At 40.6% G+C, this 22,906-nt stretch overlaps 1 protein-coding gene across 1 annotated transcript in view; it reads left to right on the forward strand.

Annotated features, from left to right (window-relative positions):
* The window catches only part of fam189a1 (family with sequence similarity 189 member A1), a gene marked incomplete at both ends in the record, with an annotated part of 78,472 nt that overhangs the window by 49,021 nt on the left and 6,545 nt on the right, over positions 1–22,906 (forward strand). Inside the window, 3 exons of the mRNA XM_080033743.1 lie at positions 9,267–9,377; positions 12,295–12,426; positions 21,261–21,368. Coding sequence (XP_079889869.1) covers positions 9,267–9,377; positions 12,295–12,426; positions 21,261–21,368 — 351 coding nt within the window. The remainder of the gene's footprint in view (positions 1–9,266; positions 9,378–12,294; positions 12,427–21,260; positions 21,369–22,906) is intronic.

Consider the following 22,906-nt stretch of genomic DNA (forward strand, 5'->3'; position numbering starts at 1 on the left):
CAAGCAGCGTGGATGTCTGCCAACATGGAGGCATCACCCCGAGCCCTACTGTTGAAGAGCGGCCTCTCTAAAGCCACCTCGCTGCCAGCCTGAATAAAGACTGTTATTCCTTCATACACCAGGCAGGCAAGCTGAAAGGGAGAGTACAAGGTTGTGTGTTTGTGTGTGTGTGTGTGTGTGTGTGTGTGTGTGTGTGTGTGTGTGTGTGTTTGTGTGTGTTTGTCTGCACACGCCCATGCCTCAGAAGTGTTTCCCTGTGGTCACAGTTTGCCTGTCACCTCTGGTCAGTTTGCATTAGCACTGCCACTCTCTGTCTCCTACTGCTCCTCATATCACCTCCTCTCTCCTCTCACATGCTGTGTATCTGCCAAGAAGGCATTGAAATGATAGGAAGAGTCAGAGCATATTTGTTTGAACAACCAACACGCCTAATACAAGCTGAAAGAAGGAAGAAGTGAGTGATTAAAGAGGCTTATAGCTGTGCATCTGAAACCCAGGGGGAGCTTGCTGATATCCCCCTCCCACTAGTTTAACTGTAGTGTGTGAAGTGTGCCAGTGGCTCGGCTGCAGGCAATGTGTATTTACTGATTGTGAGAATTCGCTGCACCGCTACAATACCTCCTGTAATTTCATTTTTTGATGGCCGCGCCTTCACGCCGTGCATATCATTCATATATACAGTATATATAGTATTTATATACTGTATATTGTGTAGTTGCAACTCTGACATGGGACACCACTGTGCGATTTTTCTCTGACAGCCATAACCAACCTTATTGTAAACACGAAGATTCAAGGACTCCTAACATTTCTATCCATCAACAGGGATTTTTAATTGAATAAAACATTTGAAAGAGAATCAGATGTCGTACAATCAAACACACTAGGGTTTGATTGCGTCAGGGTGGAGCAAATCCAGTGAGGGTCCTTAGGCAAGACCCTTAATGCTAACTGCCTACCTCCTGTCGTAAATCACGTTGGATAAATGCGTCTGCTAAATGACATTTAATGTCATTTAATGTCATTTAGTCCAAAGTGCACACCTCTCAGTAGTTCATGTCATGTCTCTTGCTCTCTTTTTCTTCAGTAGTGTCCTCAGTTCACGGATCTATTAAAGGAGTATTTGTGGAGCATCGTGGTACTTAAGAAGTTCTAAGACGGTTTAGGAAGCATTAAGAATCTACATGGTGTTGGCATATTTTTGCTTTCTAGCCGTTTCAAGTGGAAGAACACAATTTACTTTCCTCAAAAAGAGATAATTAGAACTGTAAGAGTATATGAAGGTGTGACAATGATTATTGCAAATGACAAAAGGAAAATTGTGCTTCTTGTGGATGTAACTTGGACTACAGAGAGGACTTTTGATATGTAATGATGATGGTAACCAATGTATAGATTCAAAGATGATACAACCACAGATATATACTAAATTAATTTACATTTCTTCAACCTTTTCCAACAATACTGCCTGTGCCTATCTCCTGTGCATCTCTCCTTTCACTCTGTTTTGTGTTTATTTTATTGTGCATCAAAGTCAAGCTGTTGAAATGTATTTCATTTTGCTCATGCAATGACATCAAAAGAACTGAATTGAATATGAATGAAAGGAAACTATACGAAATATAGCTGTGCACGTTGTTCCCGCATAGACTAGAATATGTCCCCCAATAGGCAATTTGGGAAGCTTATTGAATCCTGCTGTCTCCATTGTTCCTCTTGATTCCTCTCTCTTGCCTTCATATCATATTGTCTCTCTCAGCATATAAAAGCACACCCCTACAGTCACCATTTTTGACTCCTCGTTTATATCCTCCACATGCCCTTATTATGTGCAGAAATGACAGGAAGTGACAGGTAAAGGGTCGGACAAAGGGATGAGCAGGGAGCGAGAGAAAGAGCATGGTTGGCTGGTTGAACTGGAACCTTTCAGCTTGGAGATAATGCCTGATGAATGACGTCCTCCCCTAAGGCCCTGAGAAGCAGGAAGTGTGGCTCCATATTAATTAGAATATGAATTAGATAGAAAACCTTATCTGATGGCTCATAGGAGCAGGAGGCACATGATCCCGGCAGCCGCAGCATCGGAGGGCCCCAGGAAAAATAGTCACAGCTCAGGTCACGTTGCTCTCCTGCAGACATTATGTTCCATTTCAGCCTAAAACAAAGCAAAGGATTTGTTTGATTTTGGATTTAATTTCTTAAGTTTTTTGGTATAATAGCCTATGTACATACCTATATACACTATATTTGTGGGGAAGGACAAAACACAGCTGAAAAACAAAAACTGTATGCAAGTGTGGAAATGTTTCCCACAAATGAAATACAGCAGGTCTCAGTTGGTCTCTGACCCTTTAATCAATATTCAGGAATATTGAAAAGTAGAAATGACCAAATATGCTACACAACAGCACAATACATGTCACAGACAGAGAGCAGCAGGCTATTGTATATCTTGGTGTTGTTACTACTAGCAGAGAGATGTAATACTGGCTCAGGTGGTTATTGATACATTGAACCACAAACGGACAAATTAAAGTTAGGACTTAGCAATAAAGCGCAGAGTTATTACAGTTCACCTACATGCACTGATTTTGTGTCAGAGTCAGAAAATGTCATTCTCTAGATGTGCAAAGCTTGTATAGACATACCCCAATAGATTTGCAGCTGTAATTGCAGCGATAGATACAAGGCATTGACTTTTGCACACCACACTTTTAAGTTTTTTATTTATAAAAAAAATGTAAAACCACGTTTCATTTTCAACCCACTTCACAATGATGCGCCACATATTCTTGGTTTGTCACATGAAATCCAAATAAAATACATTTACGTGGTTGTAACGTGACAAAATGTGGACAATTTCAAGGGGTATGAATACTTTTGCAAGGCAATGTATATATGTTATAGTATGTCCCTTTTATACCTGACCTGATAGTTTGTTTACAGTCACAGCCTGTATTGCCATGTGCTTTTTACATCATATTACTCACTAATGGAGAAGTCATCCTGGATTTTATAAACAAACCGCCAATAAGTGGGCAGCATCTTCTGGCTGTGCTTCTGTGTGTTATGAGAGTCTCCTGGGACCAGGTTCATTATAGCCCTGTCTTATTACGGCAGCAGCAGCAGCAGCACTAGAAGGCAGGGCCTCCTTGTTCTAGCTCTTTAGAGGTCAGTGCTTGATTAAGTGATGAAGTGGAGGCTAATCAGCTACTGGCCCTCAGTAGTGTGGTTGTCTTTCATGGTCAGGTCTTAATCGATAGGTGCGAGCGCTAGCACAGAGATGAACCTCTCCTGCAGCCTTACAGTAATATGTCTTTATACCGCCAGTCTGTCTGTCTACCTTGTATCTATCCCCATGTGCGTGTAGAGCTTTGGATGTGGAGGGCTCTCGTCTCATCTGCCAATAAAAGGTGTTGTTGGGCTGCAATTTCCACATGATGTTTCTTAACTACAGGAACTAATCCATCACATCATGCAGAGATGCAGTCTGACATGCTGTCAACATGACTGCACATCAAAGCCTTCAAAGTCAATAGGAGATGTGTTTTTTTATTATTATTATTTTTTTTTTATCTTGCAGTCACCAACTGCAAACATTTTCTTCTGGTGCTCTGCTCTTACCCAGCTACGTAGAAAACATTCGATATGGCCAGTAGGGAAAATCAAAATGTGATAGCTATGACTTTATCATGTGTCCGACATCCTGTTTATTAGGAAAAACATCAACTCAGCTCATAAAATGACCCTTCATCAAGAATGTAATCTTCTTGCTGGGATCCGTTTGCTGTGCAGTGTTAACAACGCCTTACAGTACCAAGAGTATTTGTCTGCTTTGTTCACCTGTGTTTATGCTTTGATTTGGAGTTTAAGCGACTCAAAACTCTCAACACAAATGAGGAGTTCATCAGGAGTGATCTGTTCTCCTGTGATGCTACGTCCCCAACTGCATTAAGGGGTCTGTGGAAGTCGTTACGTCTGGATTAGTGTGATGTCCCTAGGGTTCTGCTGCTGAGAGTTAGTATCAACACCTCCACTCTTTATTTGCACTGCCAATGAACTCAGGGTCACTCAACTCCGATCACTGCTAATCCTGGTGACGTGATGTAAACACACACACACACACACACACACACACACACACACACACACACACACACACATGCATAGATAAATATACCCCACAGCCCTAGGTGGAGGGAGCGCAACGGTAGAGAGTTACCTCGGTTAGCAGTGGGAGCCAATGAGGACCAGCTGTTGCAGCCCTGGATTTTCTTTCCATCATGTGTTTATAAAGTCAGTAGGACAGGCACCTTGTTTTCTTTACTGATCGTGGCTTAATCCCCAGGTTGTGTATATTTTAACATATTTTACTTGACTTTAAGTGGCAGAACAATTTACCAGATCTGGAAGTTCCTAAGGCCAATCTATGACTATTTTCCTCATAGTCAATATTCGGTAATGATCTCTCCTCGTCTTTTGCCCAAGCATGTTCCGGAGTTCTGCATGGGGACCGAGGATTGAAAGACAGTATCAGAGGGGGAACTGAATCAAAGGATCTGTGATCTGCTGGGCAGAAATAACGACAAAACATTGCTTCAGACACTCGTTGCTCAGGGGTAATTGAAAATAAACAGCCTTGTGTCGCAGTGCTGCTGTAGACTAAATACTAATTTGTGTAGCAGTCACTGATGCTAACAGCTAATCCAATTCTCCTTTTGTACAATTCACATCTGATCAAAGCAGTCATTCATTTACACAGTATCTGTAGATACTGGTATATCTGTAATCGGTCATTTGTTGCGGTGAAATTACTTTACATTGTGCAAAGACTGCATTATTAGTTTTACTTGTTTCATTTTTCTGCTGTGTTTGTGTTTATGGATGGTGAATGTTTTTATTGTGAAATTTTGAGTGATCATCACTAAACGTCCTCGCATTTTGTACTCCCGGCAGTGTTATGCTTTGTGAAATTTTCAAAATTATAAGTCAGACAAAAGTTTGTGCTGAAAAAAAGGATACTATGCATTAAAAGGTGCACTACATGCACTATCGAGGCTGTGAGGTGTGTGAGGAAGAGGTGCATAGGTGCATTTTATATTGTTTAAAATGCTTTATTCCATGAAGCAAAAGCAGAAAATCTGTGAAACTCAAACATGCCCATGGTTATTTTTATTCATCTTTTTTTTACTGAGTTTTTGAGTTGTGTTTGAGATGCTGACATCAAGACATTATTTTACTGACAATATGCTGTGTGTCAACGCTGCATGGATATGTGTATTTGGCAGTTTCTCTGCAAACACACACTGTGAAGTGTCATGCACAAATATCAGCATATCATCATAATAATACTAGAAGACCGAATAACACATGCACTGTTCAGTCAGATTTACACCACAAACGATGCCTCTAGCTTTATGCTCCAGCTTCAGTTAAAAACAACCTGAACATCTAGATGAGGCACAGATTGAATAGAAGATACACAGGATAACATCTTGTCATAACCTACAACACATCTAAATGGCAGTTCTTTTGCATATTCAAGCTTCAGTCCTAATGAAATATTCATAGATTTCTGCTTAAAAAAACTGCTGAAATTGTCCGCTGATGGTTAATGTTACCCCAATTTCCTATTTCTATTAAATATCTTTGTATTTCGTATGAGTTGGTTTATAATGAAACAAGATGAAGACCTCTCATGGTCTGCTGCATCAGTCCATTTCCCCACTGAGATGCTCATCAGATCTCTGATTTGTGCTTCCTGCAAATAAATGGAGGTAATGGATTGTTGTTGTTGGTGGCAGTACAGACAGACAGGGAGAGCATTAGAACAGGAGGATGTGATGTTATGAATCATAGCCATGCATTCAAGCATCTATTTTTGCCTGAGACTTGTCATGTGTTTGTTTGAACACATGTATTGAACATAAATTTAATTTTCATTTTATTTTAACCTTTATTTATACTTGAAAGATCAATTGAGGGGTGACCCTCATTTTCAATGACATCGAGTCAATGCTGATGATTAGAGATTGTGTTATTTGTTGAATTGACATTTACCAAATCCATTGAAATGACACTTTCCAAAGAAAACGTTTGGATTAGAAAGATTAGAACATCTAGCCTGGCTCTGTCTAAAGGTGACACATCCCACCTCTAAAACATTTAACTACATATAAGATCCATCCAAAACATCATCCATTTTCTCTCAGTGTGAAAAACTCCTGCAGCTGGATGGAGGATATGAAGAGGCAAATAAAGCTAATGCCAAATGATTTTCACCTCTGTGACAGTTATGGAGAATTACCGTGATACACCCGAACCTCGGGTCTTACACTTTTATAGTGTCATAGAGATGAATGGTGATTGTATTGTGGTGTGCTGGCCTCAAAGAGGTTACAGCGCCCAAGTGTCCTGTGTGTAGCTTTGTGTGTGTGTGTGTGTGTGTGTGTGTGTGTGTATGGTTGTGTGTATGTGTGTGTGTGTGTGTGTGTGTGTGTTTTCCTCCTTGACACGCAAAGGGCAGCGCAGCAGTATTTAATGAATAGCTGCTAAATGGTGCAATGTGATCCCACATGGTAATGAGAAGGCATTAGTGTGGGGCCAGGCGTGACAATCAGCTCAGCACAGAGAATGCATGGCGGATGCACAGGTGACACTTGGGCCACACACACCATTTATTTCAGTCCCTCAGTCAGCACTGTTCTGTAAAAACACAATTAGTCAGTGTGTGTGTGTCTGAATCAGAAGGGTGGTTGTGCCATCATCTTTGATGTTTCCTGCTGTGCTTTTTTGTTGTAGCTAACATTAAAGGGTAAGAGGAGCTGGAATTTGTTTAAGGGCGCAGCAATAATGCGAACCGGGAGAGGTTTGATTACAATAAAACGTATGGCCTGTGTGTCAGGGAAGGAGCTTTTACTGTCACTGGTTTGTGCATTATAATATGCTCATCCTAACAGTAGTTGTCATGGCATCATTCCAGTTAAACGCTCCTGCACTCCCAAGTGAAACAATGAAGATACTTTCTGCTTCTGCTGAACAGCACTCTCGTCAATGTTAATTATGACTGTCTGTCTACTATAGTAGCACATGTGGTAATCAATACTACATGAGCCAGTCTGGATGTTCTGATAAGAGTCTGTTGTCTCTCTGGATATCAGGGCCAGTGGTTACAGTGTTCCTCTGCAATACTTGATTCATTTTCATAAAGATGTACACTCAGATCTGCTCATACACAAACCCATGTTGGCAGTTGAGCCTTGTCTTAATATTTTGAAGTGTAAAGACGTCCTTGTGCTAGTAATAATTCTCTGAAATCTTAACAGGCATTATTATGAATGAAGAGAAACGCTAAATGGGCATCTCTTTCAGCTTTTTCAACAGTAACAGGGAGATCAGTTTGGGTGAGAAACGTTATTGCTGTACAGTACACATATATACATGTGAGCTAACGATTTACCATGTTCCCCACATCCCAGATGATTACAAATGGAAATGTGTATACTTGACACAACATAACACAGGTGATATACAGTACTCATTTTGGCAATGCACTGTTTTTATATTAAGCTAAAGCTGTACTCTTTACATTTATATTTGTATCAAAACAAAAAAGTATTTTGGGGATTTTGCAAGTAAGTACTATATCCTCAAATAGAGAAAGAACAACATTGTCCACACTATCTGACCATTGAAATCTGGATTTCCTAAAGAATTTTGATTAATGGGGGTTTTACAGCAGGAGGTCGTCACTCAGAATCAAGAAAGTAATGTAATAACATAAACCTTTACACAATACATTCATGTCCACAAATCAAGTCAAGCCCAGTGTCCCTTGCTTACTTCTGTTTAAATGTTTCTTATTAAAATTATGAATTTTTATTTGGTTGAAACAACATTGTATCAATCTCTATTGCAACCAGGTTAATTAAATTCCATGTACAATCTTGCCAGATCAGACTATTTCTGGATAATGTGCATGCAAATGTCATCCATCGTTGGTTACTTGGGTCAGTACACCGAAATAAGCACCTCAGGCTTTTGCATTTTGGGGCTTATAGTACAGAAGTACATTGGTTTCTTTCACCTGTCTAAAACTATAAAGGCAAACAATGAATGTCAATGGAAATCTTGGTGGTTCACTTTATCATGTTGCAGATACCGTAATTGTTTTATGTGGACCTGCAGTTTTGACTGACGCCACTATAGAAAATGACTGTACAGCTGTGTGCTCGTCCCAGAGGCTTGATGACATTCTCCTGTGGCGGATTAACCAGAGAACCAGACAGCTGATATCACATTCAAATGATACGCTAATTATTCAGATCTACACATTATCACTGTGGATGCACCATGGGGACTACAGAGTCCTGCTCTATCCATCTCCTCTTCTCCTTCGTCGCTGTCTCTTAATGACAGACTCTTTCCTTTTTCTTTGCTTTTCTTTTAGGTTTGTTATCTGCATTTGCACTCAGTATTTTCTCCTCTTCGGATTTTTCTTGCTCATCAATCGGCCTCTCAATCTTTCAATTTCTTTTGCCATGCTGAAAAGCACTTAAACTTATCGCTCCATCTGTTTACTACATGCCACCTCCAGTTCCTTCCCTTCCCCCCAGTCCTCCCTCCTCCTCCTCTCCATCTGTGTATCTGTTTTCTCAACAACCTTGATATCCGTCAAGCTTGTGCCCTTTAGTATGTCCTCCACAAACACTCATCCAGGTTTCTTTTTCTCCCTTTGTAAATACAAACACTGAAAATAGGCTATCACTGTTATCATTGTTTTTAATGGATATAAATATCTAATTATGAGCTTGTAAAACTCGTCATGCTTCCACAAAAACAACAAAAAAACTGTTCAAAAGACCCGGCTGGTTGTCTATTCTAAAACTCTTTCCGTTACGCTTTACCCTTTTATTTAAACTACCAGAAACGGTAGCCATATTTCTGCTAATTGGAGGGATATCCACAGGATCTGTCAGCTATGAAATAAAAAGAAGCCTTTGCCCCTGAGGAAAAAAAGAGTTCCAGGGGGACTCTGTAGTAGTAGAGGTGAAACGGTTTATTGAACACTTTTGACATCAGTGCTTATTTCCTCTTTGGCTTTCTTCTGTTGTAAATCCCCCTCGAGTGACAATTCATTAGCAAAGTAGTACGCTGTGACTCTGGTTACTACAGATATCTGAAGAATCTTAGTGTGTTGAATCAGTCTTAGTATGCAGCAGCAACATTTTGACAACAAGTCTTTTTTTTCTCACTTTCTGTCACAGATCACGTTCTTCATGCTGCTCTCGGCTGTGTGTGTGATGCTCAACCTGGCGGGCTCCATCCTCTCCTGCCAGAACGCACAGCTGGTCAACTCCCTGGAATACTGTCAGCTGGTGAGACTAACCCTAACCCATGCACTGTCCAGCATTATACTTAAGTCACATGCCAAAAAGCGCGGGCGATAATATCTTGAAGGGTCAATTAATCTGGCTGTTGATCACACCCATCTTGATGATATCAGGACAACTTACTCTTTCCAGCGATATTAGTATCCCTGAAGTACAATGAAATCCAATATGATCAGCTTGTGTGTGTTTTGCAGTTCATGGCTTGACATCTTGAAGAATCAGAGTGCCCGATCAATATTATTCTTATATACCCGGAAGAATGACATCCTTTTTAAATGTAGATGTTTTTTGTATGCTTGAAAACCTGTGGACATAAAAAGCGGAAACACATCTACAATAACAAAAGCATGTTGAATCCCATCAATTCCATTTTATAATTAACACCTTTCTAAAGCACGTTTTTAGGAGTGGCCTAACGTACATTTGGTATGCATAACATCCTGACTGAAACATGTAGCGACTATGCATATGCCTGTAAATAAAACTCAAAACAGTCTATGTTTAAAACGATTCAGGGTTAGTTAAAATGAATCAGATGAGAACAGACGCTGTAGGATGTCAGATTTATGTGAAGGACATGCTGTTGAATTTTGTTGTTGCAGTTTTTATCAACTGTTAAACCAATTATACAAAGTCAGTGTGTGATTGGCATGTGTTCATTGTTGTCTGCATGTGACTGCACATTCAAATTCATAAGCGTGCCAAAGTGGCAGGCTGACAGGCAGCGCTTCTGTTCTCGACAGCTTGTTGAACTGAGTCAACTTCAAAACTAAACTGAACTATTCGTCTGTTAGTGACTAATGGCTTGTGATTAAAAAATCCATCATTGCCAGGATTGAACATTGCTAAAATAGGAATAAACAACTCTAAAAGAGCAGCCTGTTGATGTGGTATAGTACTGCGATAAAGTAAGGGGAGGGACTCAAAAGAAAAACAGACTGAAAAAATCCTGACTTGCAATATTCAAACATATAGATTCCATAACATTAAAGGGGCCAGTATGATTATTCAGTAGTACTTCCAATGGTAACTCAAACAGTCTATCTGAAATTCACGCCGACTTCAAATTGCCAGGTGTGCCGACATTAGAAAAGATCAGTGTTTGGACTTCACCATCAAGCTTTTTATTCATTATTTACATTTCTGTCACCTTTGCACTACCTAGTGCAACACTTTACTATGAGTGCCTCTGAGGCAAGTACTTTAAAGTGTAAGCCACCATGAGCGCAGTATAAAACAACTGCTTCAGTTTTACATTGTAATAAAATAACAATGGTAAATGCGTCAAATACATTTATGTTAGGTTTATCTTTTCTCAACTCCCCCATATTGTACTGCTGGGCAACTTTTAAAATCATAATTCACATATTTTTGAGGTACAGTTCATAATGAATAGTTTCCATTTACACATCCATTGAATCTGTTATGCATTAGTTGCTATATTCTCCAAAAATGCTGCACCCTCTTCGATTCCAAAATGTCAACCAATGGTGTATTCCTCCTTTAAAATACCCCTGTATTTCAAACTTCATAAACCCAGTTTGAAAACACAGGCTTTCTGTAACAAATGTTTTAGTCTCAAAGCCAAAGACAAGATAACCCCTAATGACATCATTATGGTTGGTTTGTCAGATGTGATAATAGCTACTCAGGTAGAGTACAGTCAACACCTAAACCAAGACCAAGTCATGAAATCATAGTTTGCATGTCATAAAACCTTTGGATTAGGAATGAGTCAGGTTATTTGTAGTGTTTGAAGCAGGAAGTTTTGCATCAAAACAAAACAAATAAAAACTAATAAATCAGACAATGCAGAGGCAATTTAAAGATATCCCCAGCAGTTAGGGTCTGCAAAAAGGGGTCTCGAGTACTAAAACTGTCCTCCAGAGCCAAAGAGATTATTAAACTGTATTATAACTGTTTTCACAAGCTGAGTATAAGACATCTGTGTAAAATTGGTGGAATTGCCCTTTAATTGTAGCGTAATCTTTCAAAATATGTTTTTGAAGTGGTTTCCACAAGATAAATAGCCTACACATGCCCTCTTCACTTTCCCGTTTTCAAGAGCGGCGTTCATAACACTTCAAAATGCCTGTATTAAGCTTTTTCTCCTTGCAGCTGGTGATCAGAGTTTGTCGGACACAGAACATACGGTCTTCACATTTTCATATTGAGATGCTAAGCTAATTTATTTCAATGCTGAATTTATAGTGTCAGGGGTTCCTATCGTTTTTTTGAGTGAAGTAGCCCCTTGTGATTCATGAGGCTCACAACCCACTAACCCGAACACTTCCATAACGCTAACCTGACTTCTTCCACATTATAAAGAAGCTTTTCTCCTTATGCCGATTTAGACTAGCCGAGTCAACCAACTTCACAGCTTCACACAGCTCCCCCAGGGACCCTCCCCAAGCCCTGGCTGAAACGTTTATGTTCCTCATCTCCTCTCCCCAATGTAATTAACCCACACTTGTTGGGTTCATGTCCTGCTTTCTCTCAATCTAGGACACATAGAAGAGGTGTGTGCTCAACCTCAATCCCTCCCTGGGAAGTTCCTCATATCTCATGGCCTCTCTCTGCGTTGGTTAGACAATGTTGATCTTCCTCATCTCATGTCTATGTAGTGTTTCCTGAAAAATATAGTTCATGTGAAACACATCACATTTAAGGACAATAGATCACCAAGCTCAAGTCTGATCTGTGTGTGTGTGTGTGTATGTCTCTGTGCATGTGTATGTTTTGTGTGTGTGTGTGTGTGTGTGTGTGTGTGTGTGTGTGTGTGTGTGTGTGTGTGTGTGTGTGTGTGTGTGTGTGTGTGTGTGTGTGTGTGTGTGTGTGTGTGTGTGTGTGTGTATCATGCATGCATGAGTGTGGATGTGTGTTCTCCCCTCCTCACCCCCAGCTCAACTTTGACAGTGATGGAGTGTGCGTGTGCTGCGAGCTACAGCAGCAGGGTTCGAGCTGCAACAACCTGGGAGAGACGCTGAAACTGAACCCGCTGAGGGATTGCAATACCATACGCCTACGTCTCAAGGTGGGTGGGAGCCAGCATGTGTCCATATGACTGTATTCAGACTGCAGGGAAATTAGATACATTAGTCAAATGACTGTTTTTTGCAATTCTACTGGTAGCTATGCAACCAACATAGTGTACCATATGTACTGACTGGTGGTGTGTTTATCCAATTCAAAGAAAAGTGTGGAGATGTTTCTTGTTGCGTTTAACAAAATGTAGTTGTGGGAAATAGGCGATTTTGGATTAGTAGGTCAGATGTTACTTTTCAAGTTTTTGCCTTTGACTTGAACGGCTCTATAGTGAGTGGACGGTACTGTCAGTCAGTCGACCCACCACTTTGGTCCAGACTGACATTTGCCAAAGATATTCAATGGTTTGCCATGGCATTTAGGACAGGCATTCCATTCCACTGACTTTTCTTCTTGCGCCACCCTGATGCTTACTTGTGTTTTCAGTGAAATATTGCCCCACCTATTGGATGGAACGCTCTGTAAAAATTGGCTTTTAGGCCCAATTTCATTTAATCGTGAGATCAAATTTAGTACAGCATTTGTCTAATATTTTCATTTATGACCAAATACCTGCAAAACATGGCATTCTCTTTGGCTTAAGCTGTACATGGTAATTAAGTACGGGCCCTCAATGTATTGAGGGCCCGTAGCTGCTACTCCTCCCACACCGTTTCACTTAGAAACGCAAAAATTTCACAGAACGTCCGTCCCTACCCCGAATGGTGTGCTATTATACAGTTTTTTTGAATTTCCGCTAGGGGGCGCTGTTATTAAGCCCCGACTGAAGAAAGTTTGAGAGGCCACGCCCCTCACACCGTAACTCCGATTGACTTGAAATTTCTCACACAGGTGTATGTTAGGGTGCTCTACAAAAAAGCCTCTTGGACCATAAAAGTCAACCTGGAAATATTTTCGGCTAATTAGCATAAACTGAAAAACAGGGTGTTATCCACAACTTTCTGAAATTGTACTGTATCTACACCAAATTTCTCGTGAAGCCCCGGGGGACTACAATAAACATACCCGTAAAAGATTAGTAGGACAACTTGAAAAACATGGCCGCCATTGACCAAAAAGTATACGCAGGGGCGGGGCCTATCCACAAATAGGCCATAACTCCTTAACCATAGGTCCTATCATCATCAAACTTCCTGGGTATGTGCAGAAGTCATGTGGTAGCATGTCCCTCGAAGCTTATCGAGATTAACCCATAGGGGGCGCCACAAATGCCCCCTGACTCTGATTGACTTGCAATTTTGTACACATGTACAGCTCATGGTGCTCTACAATATAGCCTCTCGGACAATAGGGGTCAGCCATGATTATTTTTTTCGCCGCCATTGCCCAAAACGTTTACGCAGGGGCGGGGCTTATTAATAAATTGGCCATAACTCCTTAACCATAGGTCCTATCATCATCAAACTTGCTGGGTATGTGCAGAAGTCATGTGGTAGCATGTCCCTCGAAGCTTATCGAGATTAACCCATAGGGGTCGCCACAAAAGTCACCTGACTCTGATTGCCTTGAAATTGATTACACTTGTACAGCTCATGGTGCTCTACAATATAGCCTCTCGGACAGTTTTTTTAATTTCCGCTAGGGGGCGCTGTTATTAAGCCCCGACTGAAGAAAGTTTGAGAGGCCACGCCCCGCACACCGGGGGTTCGTAGAAGCTTTCGGGCCCGGCCGACGGGCGGGCCGCCGCCGACGCGGGGATTGGCGGCCTGCGCAGGGCCGTACTTTCAAAATCTCCGCGGGATTTTCTAGTTGGTAATACTCTACCATAAACTAGTTGGGACACTAAAAAAAAGCTAAATTATAAATAAATGTAAGTGTTCAGTCACACATTTATTGGAAAGGAAGTGGAGTATGGAGTATGGCAACAGCATTTGTCTTCTTCCCCAAGATGGCAGACCACTTAGTATGCAGTGTGGATCTTGCTGGGGCTGGCCGTGGTTTGCGAGGTTCATGATCTCAGTAGATTATTGTGACGGAGAGTGTTCACGGGAATGATATACAGCATGTGCTACTGTGCCTTTATTGGATGATGGCAATCATATCCATTTATTTTATGCCCCTGATTGATTATAAAACATTGATAACCAAATAAAAGACCTCAAAGGATGAAGCATGCTTGTGCAAAGTGAAAAGATCAAGCACATTTTATCATTTCTGATCATAGCTCATCAAAGGAAATATGGGAATTGGTGCCATAAACCTTTATTAAGTGCCAACGTATTCAGATGTGGGCGAGTTATGTCTTAAGGGGGAGCTGTAAGTAATGCCTGAATCTCCAGAGCTCTCAACCATTTCCGATGGCTGTTAGGCTGTCGCTGATCCTAATGAACTCATGATGCAGCTGCCATGTAGTTCCTCCATCACTTAAATACACAGCATGTGGGGAGTAAGTTAGTCTTAGGCCACCTTAAGTTTCCTATTCCCTCATTTCTCAGCAGCAGCGCTTCTCTGTTTAAAAGTTTTGTATTTAAAAGAGCAATCAGCTTTATCAACCACGCTGCTGATGTGTGCCATTCACTCTTTGCACACACTTTCCATTTCAACCCCATTTTTCTTTTCCTTGCACTGCCTGGGGCCATACATTATCAGTGGGAGTGAGTGTTTGGGATCATTTGTGGTTTTTCCTGTAAGGGGGCGGATGTGTAACCTTGCTGTGTAACACGCTATACCTAATTGTCTCTGGGCAAGGTATTACCTAGAGGTCAGATATCTAGTGAGCACGCATGTTAAACAGTTTGTGTGTTATGACAATTTCTTTGCCCTGGCAGGAGTCATTATTAGGGCCCGACCGATATTGATTTTGGAGTGCCGATGCCGATTATTTTCACAGAAAAACAGAAAAATTACGATTAAATTGGCCGATTAAAAAAAAAATAATAATACCCAAAATATATATTGAAACAATTTACTCTTTTGAACCCTTAAATATATATATATACCTTTTACTGTTGAAAATATGTACAGGAACTTTTTCTTTATTGCAATACACATTAAATAAAGTGTAACAAATATGTCTAAATTCAGACATTATGCATTTGATCTTACTGCACCCAACCCTCTGGAACTCCCTCCCCCCAAACATCAGCATCTCAGATTCAATAAACTAATTCAAAAATCAACTCAAACCCGACCTCTTTAAGGAAGCATAATGACACCTGACTTCAATTCAAACCTTATTTAAATGTTTTCTGTATTTTGTTTTCTTTTTCTACATGTATGATTCTCTATAATGTAAAGTGTATTGACCTCCAAAAAAGCACCATATAAATTCTATCAATTATTATTATTATTAACTGTCAAGCAATGACCAATGCCTCTGCTATAGGTTGCAGGGGGAACTGTCTGCTGTAAATAGGCTATAGCATTAATGCTATTCATTTAGGCTACCTCCAGGGCAGCAATACATTTCACACATGAAAAAAATATATAGGGGAGAGTGGCCTAAGTTGTGCATTTTGGAAGTTGTTCCACCCCTTGTTTCTAGAAAACCGTGGAAGAAATTGGAAATGTGACCACATATTTAAGAAGAGCTATCCATTTGACTCATCCTGTAAAGAAGGGAGACACAAGGAATAAGATATAAGCACATTTAAGCTCAAAAAACTGTGTTTTGCCTTTCAAAGTAAAATTTCCATGATCAAGGTTTTTTGATTATTGTGTCTGAACAATTATAGACAAGTTTGAAAACATTTGACACATGTTTTAGTGCTTTGGTATGCTACATTTTGAGTCTATACAGTTAGCACGATGTCAGCCCTAAACTGCTGCATCATGCTTATTATCCAAAATTCTGGGGATGGGGTGATTTGTGCCAAAGGGCCTGGGTGAGTTATAAGTAAGTAAGTAAGTAAGTAAGTAAAATGTATTTATAAAAGCACATTTATGACAGTTTGCACTGTCCAAAGTGCTGTACATAGTGCATTCAGTAGGTAAACTATGAAGGTAAAATAACAATAACCAAAATAAAAGACGTAAATCCCATACATCCACATAAACACAGATAGTAGTGCAGAGGTAAGATAGTTAATGGGGAGGAAACACCAGGGTGTACATATGGGTTTTGAGCCTTGATTTAAAGGCAGAAATGTAGGGGAATCACATTTGTCAGGTGGCAGTTGGTTCCACAAGCACGGAGCAACTAGTGCAAAGTACATTTCTGAGAGTTGTGCCAGTGGCATGGCTGTATACGCTGGTCACCAAAAGAAAGTGATTGTCTATAGTAGCTCAGAAGAGAGTGACATCTCAATTCCACTTAACGACACCACTGATGAGAGTTCAGATGGCCAGAAAGATGATGATGGTGACTTTGTCATTGTGAGCTTTGCAGGTAAAACCATTAGATCTGCTAGGCCTTGTTTAAGAAAATTGTCCTTCAATCTTTGTCAACTATTTACTTTATTTACTTTAAATAAACCTTAAATAAGTAATTGTCTAATGGATTTGTCTTGCATTACAGTTTATGAGATATATAGCAATGGCACAATTCACCCCATGGTATTCTCTCCAACCGCACAACTTACACCACACCGGGGGCAAGTTGTGCATCAAGACAACTTTTTTTCCGAAAGCTATATTTCTTCAACAGTTTATTCCAGATCCAAAGTTTTTATTGCCAGGGTTGCACAACACCCTGAAATTACTTACTTACTCCTCTTCGTCCCCTATGGGACATAAGGCTTCAATGAGCACTCTCCATTGCATTCGGTCCCTGGCAGCATGTTGGGCCTCTCCCCATGACAGGTTCATCTGTTCCAGCTCTTTTGTTACAGTTCTGCGCCAGGTGGTTTTTGGCCTCCCAGGTTTTCTTTTGCCTGTTGGTGTCCATCTTAAGGCGACTTTTGTGATGCGGTCCTGCTCCATCCTCAACACATGTCCTAGCCATCTCAGGCGTCTGTGCGTAATCTCCTTGGTGATGCTCCGGCTTCCCGTTTTTTTTGTGAAGGTCAATGTTGGAGATCTTATTAGGCCAAAAGATCTGGCATATTCGTCTGAGGCATCCATTATGGAACACTTCCATTCTCCTCATGTCTGTTTTGACAACTCTCCAGCTCTCTGCACGTACAGAAGAACAGACTTTACATTGCTGTTGTATATGAGCATCTTTGTTTTAAGGCTGTATTGTTTTGATCTCCAGATGGAACGGAGTTGGGAGAAGGCACCCTGAGCCTTTCCCAGCCTTGCTTTTATGTCTTCTGATGCCCCGCTGTCCTTACTGATGAGGCTGCCAAGAACACCCTGAAATATATGTACATATTTGAGTTGGAGACTTTACTGTCAAGACCTTACTTTAAAGTCACTTTGAGTGAAAAGTTGCACAACTTAGGCCACTCTCCCCTATATATGGGAAAAAAAATATGCAAAAATATGCGAAAATCGGCCGATATGATCGGCCGGCCGATATATCGGTCGGGCCCTAGTCATTATGTACATTGTGGTCTCGGGAAATCAAATAAATGCCTTGTGTCACATCTGCATGATAGATGCATACCATTACAAAAATGAACCCAGATCAAGCTGCCGTAAATATATCTTGCCCTCCTAGGCGCATGCAGTCTAACGTTGCCGCGTAAAAGTTTAAGGAAAAGTTACTGTCATAAACTACCAGAACAGTTGCACACAGGTTGGTTTCCGTGCACTGCTGTGTACGGTAATCTGAGCCTCTGATTTTTCCAAGACTGCACACACTGACGACAGATCAGCCCATAATAAAGCAAGGCTGTACTCATATTCTCAATTTGTATGTTGAGCAAAATATGTCACCATTAAAGACGTCAAGATGTCTTGCACGTGTCTCGTGTTTGTCTCTCTGCAAGTTTCTTTGTCATGCAGGAATGGTAAATGTAGTCCTTTTACAGCGTTTTTTTTACTGATTTTCTCAGACTTTAAGTGCGGAACATTGTTTTGTCTCATTCATTTACACACACACACTCACACACCGATGGCAGCAGCAACAAAGCAGGGTGCAATCAAACCATCGGGAGCAATTCAGGGTTCACTGTCCAGGGACACTTGGACAGGTGGCAGGAGACGGGGGATTTAACCACCAACCATGCAGTTCCATAGACGACCGCCCTACCCGCTTTTCCACAGCTGCCCACCATTGGAGAACTCAATATAGAAACCTCAGCATTTATTTTTATAAGGAGTCACTGAGTGAGTTGTTGTTTATCCAAGAGTACAGGTTGGGTGTGCTCCATCTGGATAGCGTAGCAGAATCTTTCCAGTTCAAAATTATTGCATTTTTAATCATGATTGGACAATTTAACCTCTGTAGATATGAGATGAACTTGTGTTGCGTGTGGAGAGTCATGTCTGTGCATTTAGTTCTTTGTGAGATAGAGCACCACAGAGTAACGCCATCTGCTGCTTTCTGTTGCTGTAAGTTGGAAAATCTCTGAAGGGCTTTGCCAACGGTCTAAACTTGCACATCTGAAACGACTGTGGAGCAGCCCGAGGGAAGTGCTGGGGTGTCTGTAAAATGCTGCTTGGGGATGCCAAAGAGAGTGAAGATCTGCATCCATGACCTGCAGTAAGACTATTAACAAAAACGTCATGTTTGCTGGAGAAAAGTGGGGTGCAGTGTCTTTGCTACGCTGAGCTTGAGGCTAGTATGTGTGTAGTTGGTGTCTGGTCACAGATCACATATCAAGAGACAACAGTGTCAGTGAAATGAAAATCCTAGTCAAAAAAAGTCACAATTCTGTTGGACCATCTTTAGCTTTGATCACGTCACCCATTTAAGTATGTAAACTGCTGTGATTCTATTTAACCTAGACACAGTTACCATCTCCTTTCAGGACTGTTTAATGACTGGCTGTGATTTGCCATGTTTAAAATGTCATGTTGAGCTCCATCCACAGGTCTTCCAGAATTTCCTCCCACACAAAAAAATCTACAAACTGTCAGGCAAAAATATATTAGTTGTATTTGATAGTTAGTACTGCACAGCCTTAACGTCACCGGCTCCAACCCGTCTCTGCTTTAACTTCCAGCTTAGACAGACTTGATCTTTGGCAACCAGTCACTGCATATCAAACATGTTTTAAAATCAGATGCAGGGCTGGCAACTCATCATCTTTACAGATGCCAACTTGATCCATTTTATATCACAGACTTCAAAAGGTAGAAAAGTGAGGAACGGGATATTTAGCAAGAAGTTGCTGCTTGCTATTATTACCTAGTCTGAACCTCCTTTAAAAAGTCAAGTAAACCCACAGACTGACAACAAAACCACTGACTTGGGAGACCTCAGTCAAGGAGACAGCTGTCCTCTCTGCAGATTATCAGAAGCCTAACACAAGTAGGGGTTTTGTTATGTCACTGGCAATTATGTGCTACCTGAATCTGGTGAACAATGTGTGTAAAAAATACTTTGTGTGGTAACTGGGGAGCTTCATTCATGAGCATGTGTCCAACAAGGAAAAGTAGAGGTGTGGGGAGTTCATTTTAATTGAACTGAAGTTATTGTCTTTAAGGAATCTATACTATACAATATATATTCTAATCTAAAATATTATATATTTTGCATTTATGAGGGGGTACGGTATGTTTTTGGTTGCAGACGTATGAGATGGATAATTTCCTCTTGCTTTGCCGTGAGATATATGAATTAAAAGATCCAAAGTGAAAGTATTTGCCACCCATCCACCCCCTGTCTCTGCCTCCCCTCTTCTTCCTCTCATCCTCCGCGCTTTGATAATAACAGTCCTGGTAATTGTATTTTCACAGTGATTGTGTAAGTGTCTGTATTGGGGACAGATGGAGATCGTACACTTTATAAATAAATAAGATAAAAGGACATATGTATTGGGATTGTATTCACACATCTAAGAGGACAGCAGACTGCCTAGAGTAGACCTTTTTCAATACAGATATACAAATGATATTTAGTTTTTGTTCTCATTATGAAGCAAGCTGCTATCGTCCTCTCTTCTCTCATGCTTAGTTTTCTATTCCCAGAGCCAATTTCCAGGCAGGTGGTATTACTGCTCTTGTTCTATTCTCCAGGAAATTAATTTGTGAAGCAAAGTTATTACGGGTTCATTTGTTAGGACATAGAAAAGAAATTATACGGTTTGAAAATGGAGCCACTCGAAGATGATGATTGTATTCCCTTTTTAGAAGAATAGCACATACAGCAGCATAATGGCACTGCAGTCAGACGGACATTTCTCTGATCAGGGTGCAGGGGCTAGTATTTCACCAGCATGCACATTTATTTCTGCTGACAGGTCCAATTCTGGTATGTCCCCTTGCTGTTTTGCTGCATTGCCAGAGTGTAAATGTGTATTAGCCAGTGGTGCGCAACCTTGGATGTTTATGACTTTGTTTTTTTACCCCCTTATTGAATGTGTTTGCTTGGCTGGCAAGTACTAGACACCATATTTCTGTTTATCAGCATTTGACCTTTTGAAAATTAATTCTCGGAAAGTTTCCGCTGCAGACTAGACTCTCACTTCTTGGAACATTATGATTGTCTCACTAAAACCAGATATTCTTAGAAGTCTTTCTCTCACTTCAGTGCCGCCCTGCTGTGTTTTTCTCTTCTAAATTCGGTTACCTTACTAGTGACGTCAATGCTGTTTTGACACCTTAAGTCCTTCCTGTGTTTTCCCCCCTCCTTGTTCCACAGTCACCTCCTTTTTGTTCATGGAATATCTCCCTATAGGTCCATAATGTTAACTGCCTTCTCTCTTCCTCTCTCTCCTCTCCGTCTCTCCTACAACCCTGTCTCTTTTCTGTTATCTGTCACTCTTTTCCTCCTCTTCTTTTGTCCCCTTGTTCCGCTAACAGTCTCCTCCTCTTCCCCCCACTCTCCTTTAGGAGCTGCTGTTCAGCGTATGTGCTCTGAACGTCATCTCCACCATTGTGTGTGCTCTGGCCACGGCCATGTGCTGCATGCAGATGGTCTCAACTGATGTGCTGCAGATGGTGAGTGTGATGGAAGAGCAGACGATGACAATAGCTGGCTTTGTTTCCTTTCCAGTGAGCAGTTAAAGAAGAAAATGATCATTCTTATTAGTCAAAGGTAAATATACGCTGCTCAGAAAAAGATGTTATCCGTTTGAAGATAATGGAGAGCTTTTGGTTGAACCTCCCTGCTCGGTAAATACAAGTGCATGTAAAACACACACAGTGATGGTCCATTGCAACAGGACCTCTATCAGTGTTCTGCTGCATCTGAATGATTCGATAAAAAACAGATCAACATCTTATTTGGATTTTTTTCTTCAAAGTTGCAACATCCTCAGTGTGACCCTGCTTTGTCCTTTAAGGTGGAACAATGGAACTATTAGTAGCAGCTACATGCTTTCAGTCTTGAGGGAAATTAGCATGGCCAAGCTCCCTTTGTGTTTCACACCATCAATACTTATTTCACGCCTCCAAACACATCAACAACTGGAAAGGCAGAGCGACACTACCAATGTGATTCCAAAATATGAAATAGCTTTTCCAGTAATATGATACAAAAACCCTTTATGCATTTTATGAACTATGCAGTAAATGTATTGCATTTTGAAACAAATCTAGATGTTAAATCTGGTACTCTGGGCTTGGTTTGAAGAAGCAGGAAATCAGCAGTGATTTCAGCTTTATACTAGAATAAATCAGGCTTAACTCTGTGACGCAGATAAGAAGGCCAAAAGGCCAAGAAGTTTTTTTAAATTATGCAGCAATTAAAACTGGGACTGAAACTTCATTCTCACATTGACATAAGGAATTAATTCACAGTAGTCCCTGCTTCAGTGGCCCAATTTCGGACAACGCTGTGCACATGTCATTCTCACAGCATTTTATTGTCTAGAGACCTATGGAGACCTGTAGCCTAGGCTACATATAAATGCATTTTCTTATAAATTAAACATATTTCCTGTTTATCTGAAACTATATATATCTTGCAATACTGTTTGAAAGTATCAAACTAAATATTTGATAAAGGCAAATACAAAGCAGATATGCACAGCAGCTGGACAACCTCTTCATTAACAGAGACAACATGAGACTAAGCAAGTTGATTTGTACCGCACTTTCAACAACAAGGCAATTCAACGTGCTTTACATAATGAAAAAGAAACACAAGGCAATATAAAGAGACAATATAAAGAACATTAAATAGGACTTTAAAAAGAGTAAAACCAAATAAGAAAGATAAGCTTAAATAGAATAAGATCAGTCAAACAGTATGACATAAATACTCTGTGTTTTATCTCTAATGGTCTCGCAGAGTTTCTCAAAATGGCCTCATTTTCCATTTATCACATGAGGTTTTAACCTTTTATTTAGCTTAGTAAATTTAGCCAAGTCAATAGAGTGGCAGCCTGGGGATTAGAAACAAGCAGAAGCCGGCTGGCTGGGACCGGAATGGTGTCCCACTTAGAAGTCTGAGTGAGCAAAGTAAATGTGTAGAGCTTTCAGGACTACTGTTGAGACACCTGACTTAAAGATACTTGAAGCTTTTTCAGTGACCA

Source organism: Ammodytes marinus (genome assembly GCF_949987685.1).
Source record: "Ammodytes marinus genome assembly, chromosome: 1".
Taxonomy (NCBI): domain Eukaryota; kingdom Metazoa; phylum Chordata; class Actinopteri; order Uranoscopiformes; family Ammodytidae; genus Ammodytes; species Ammodytes marinus.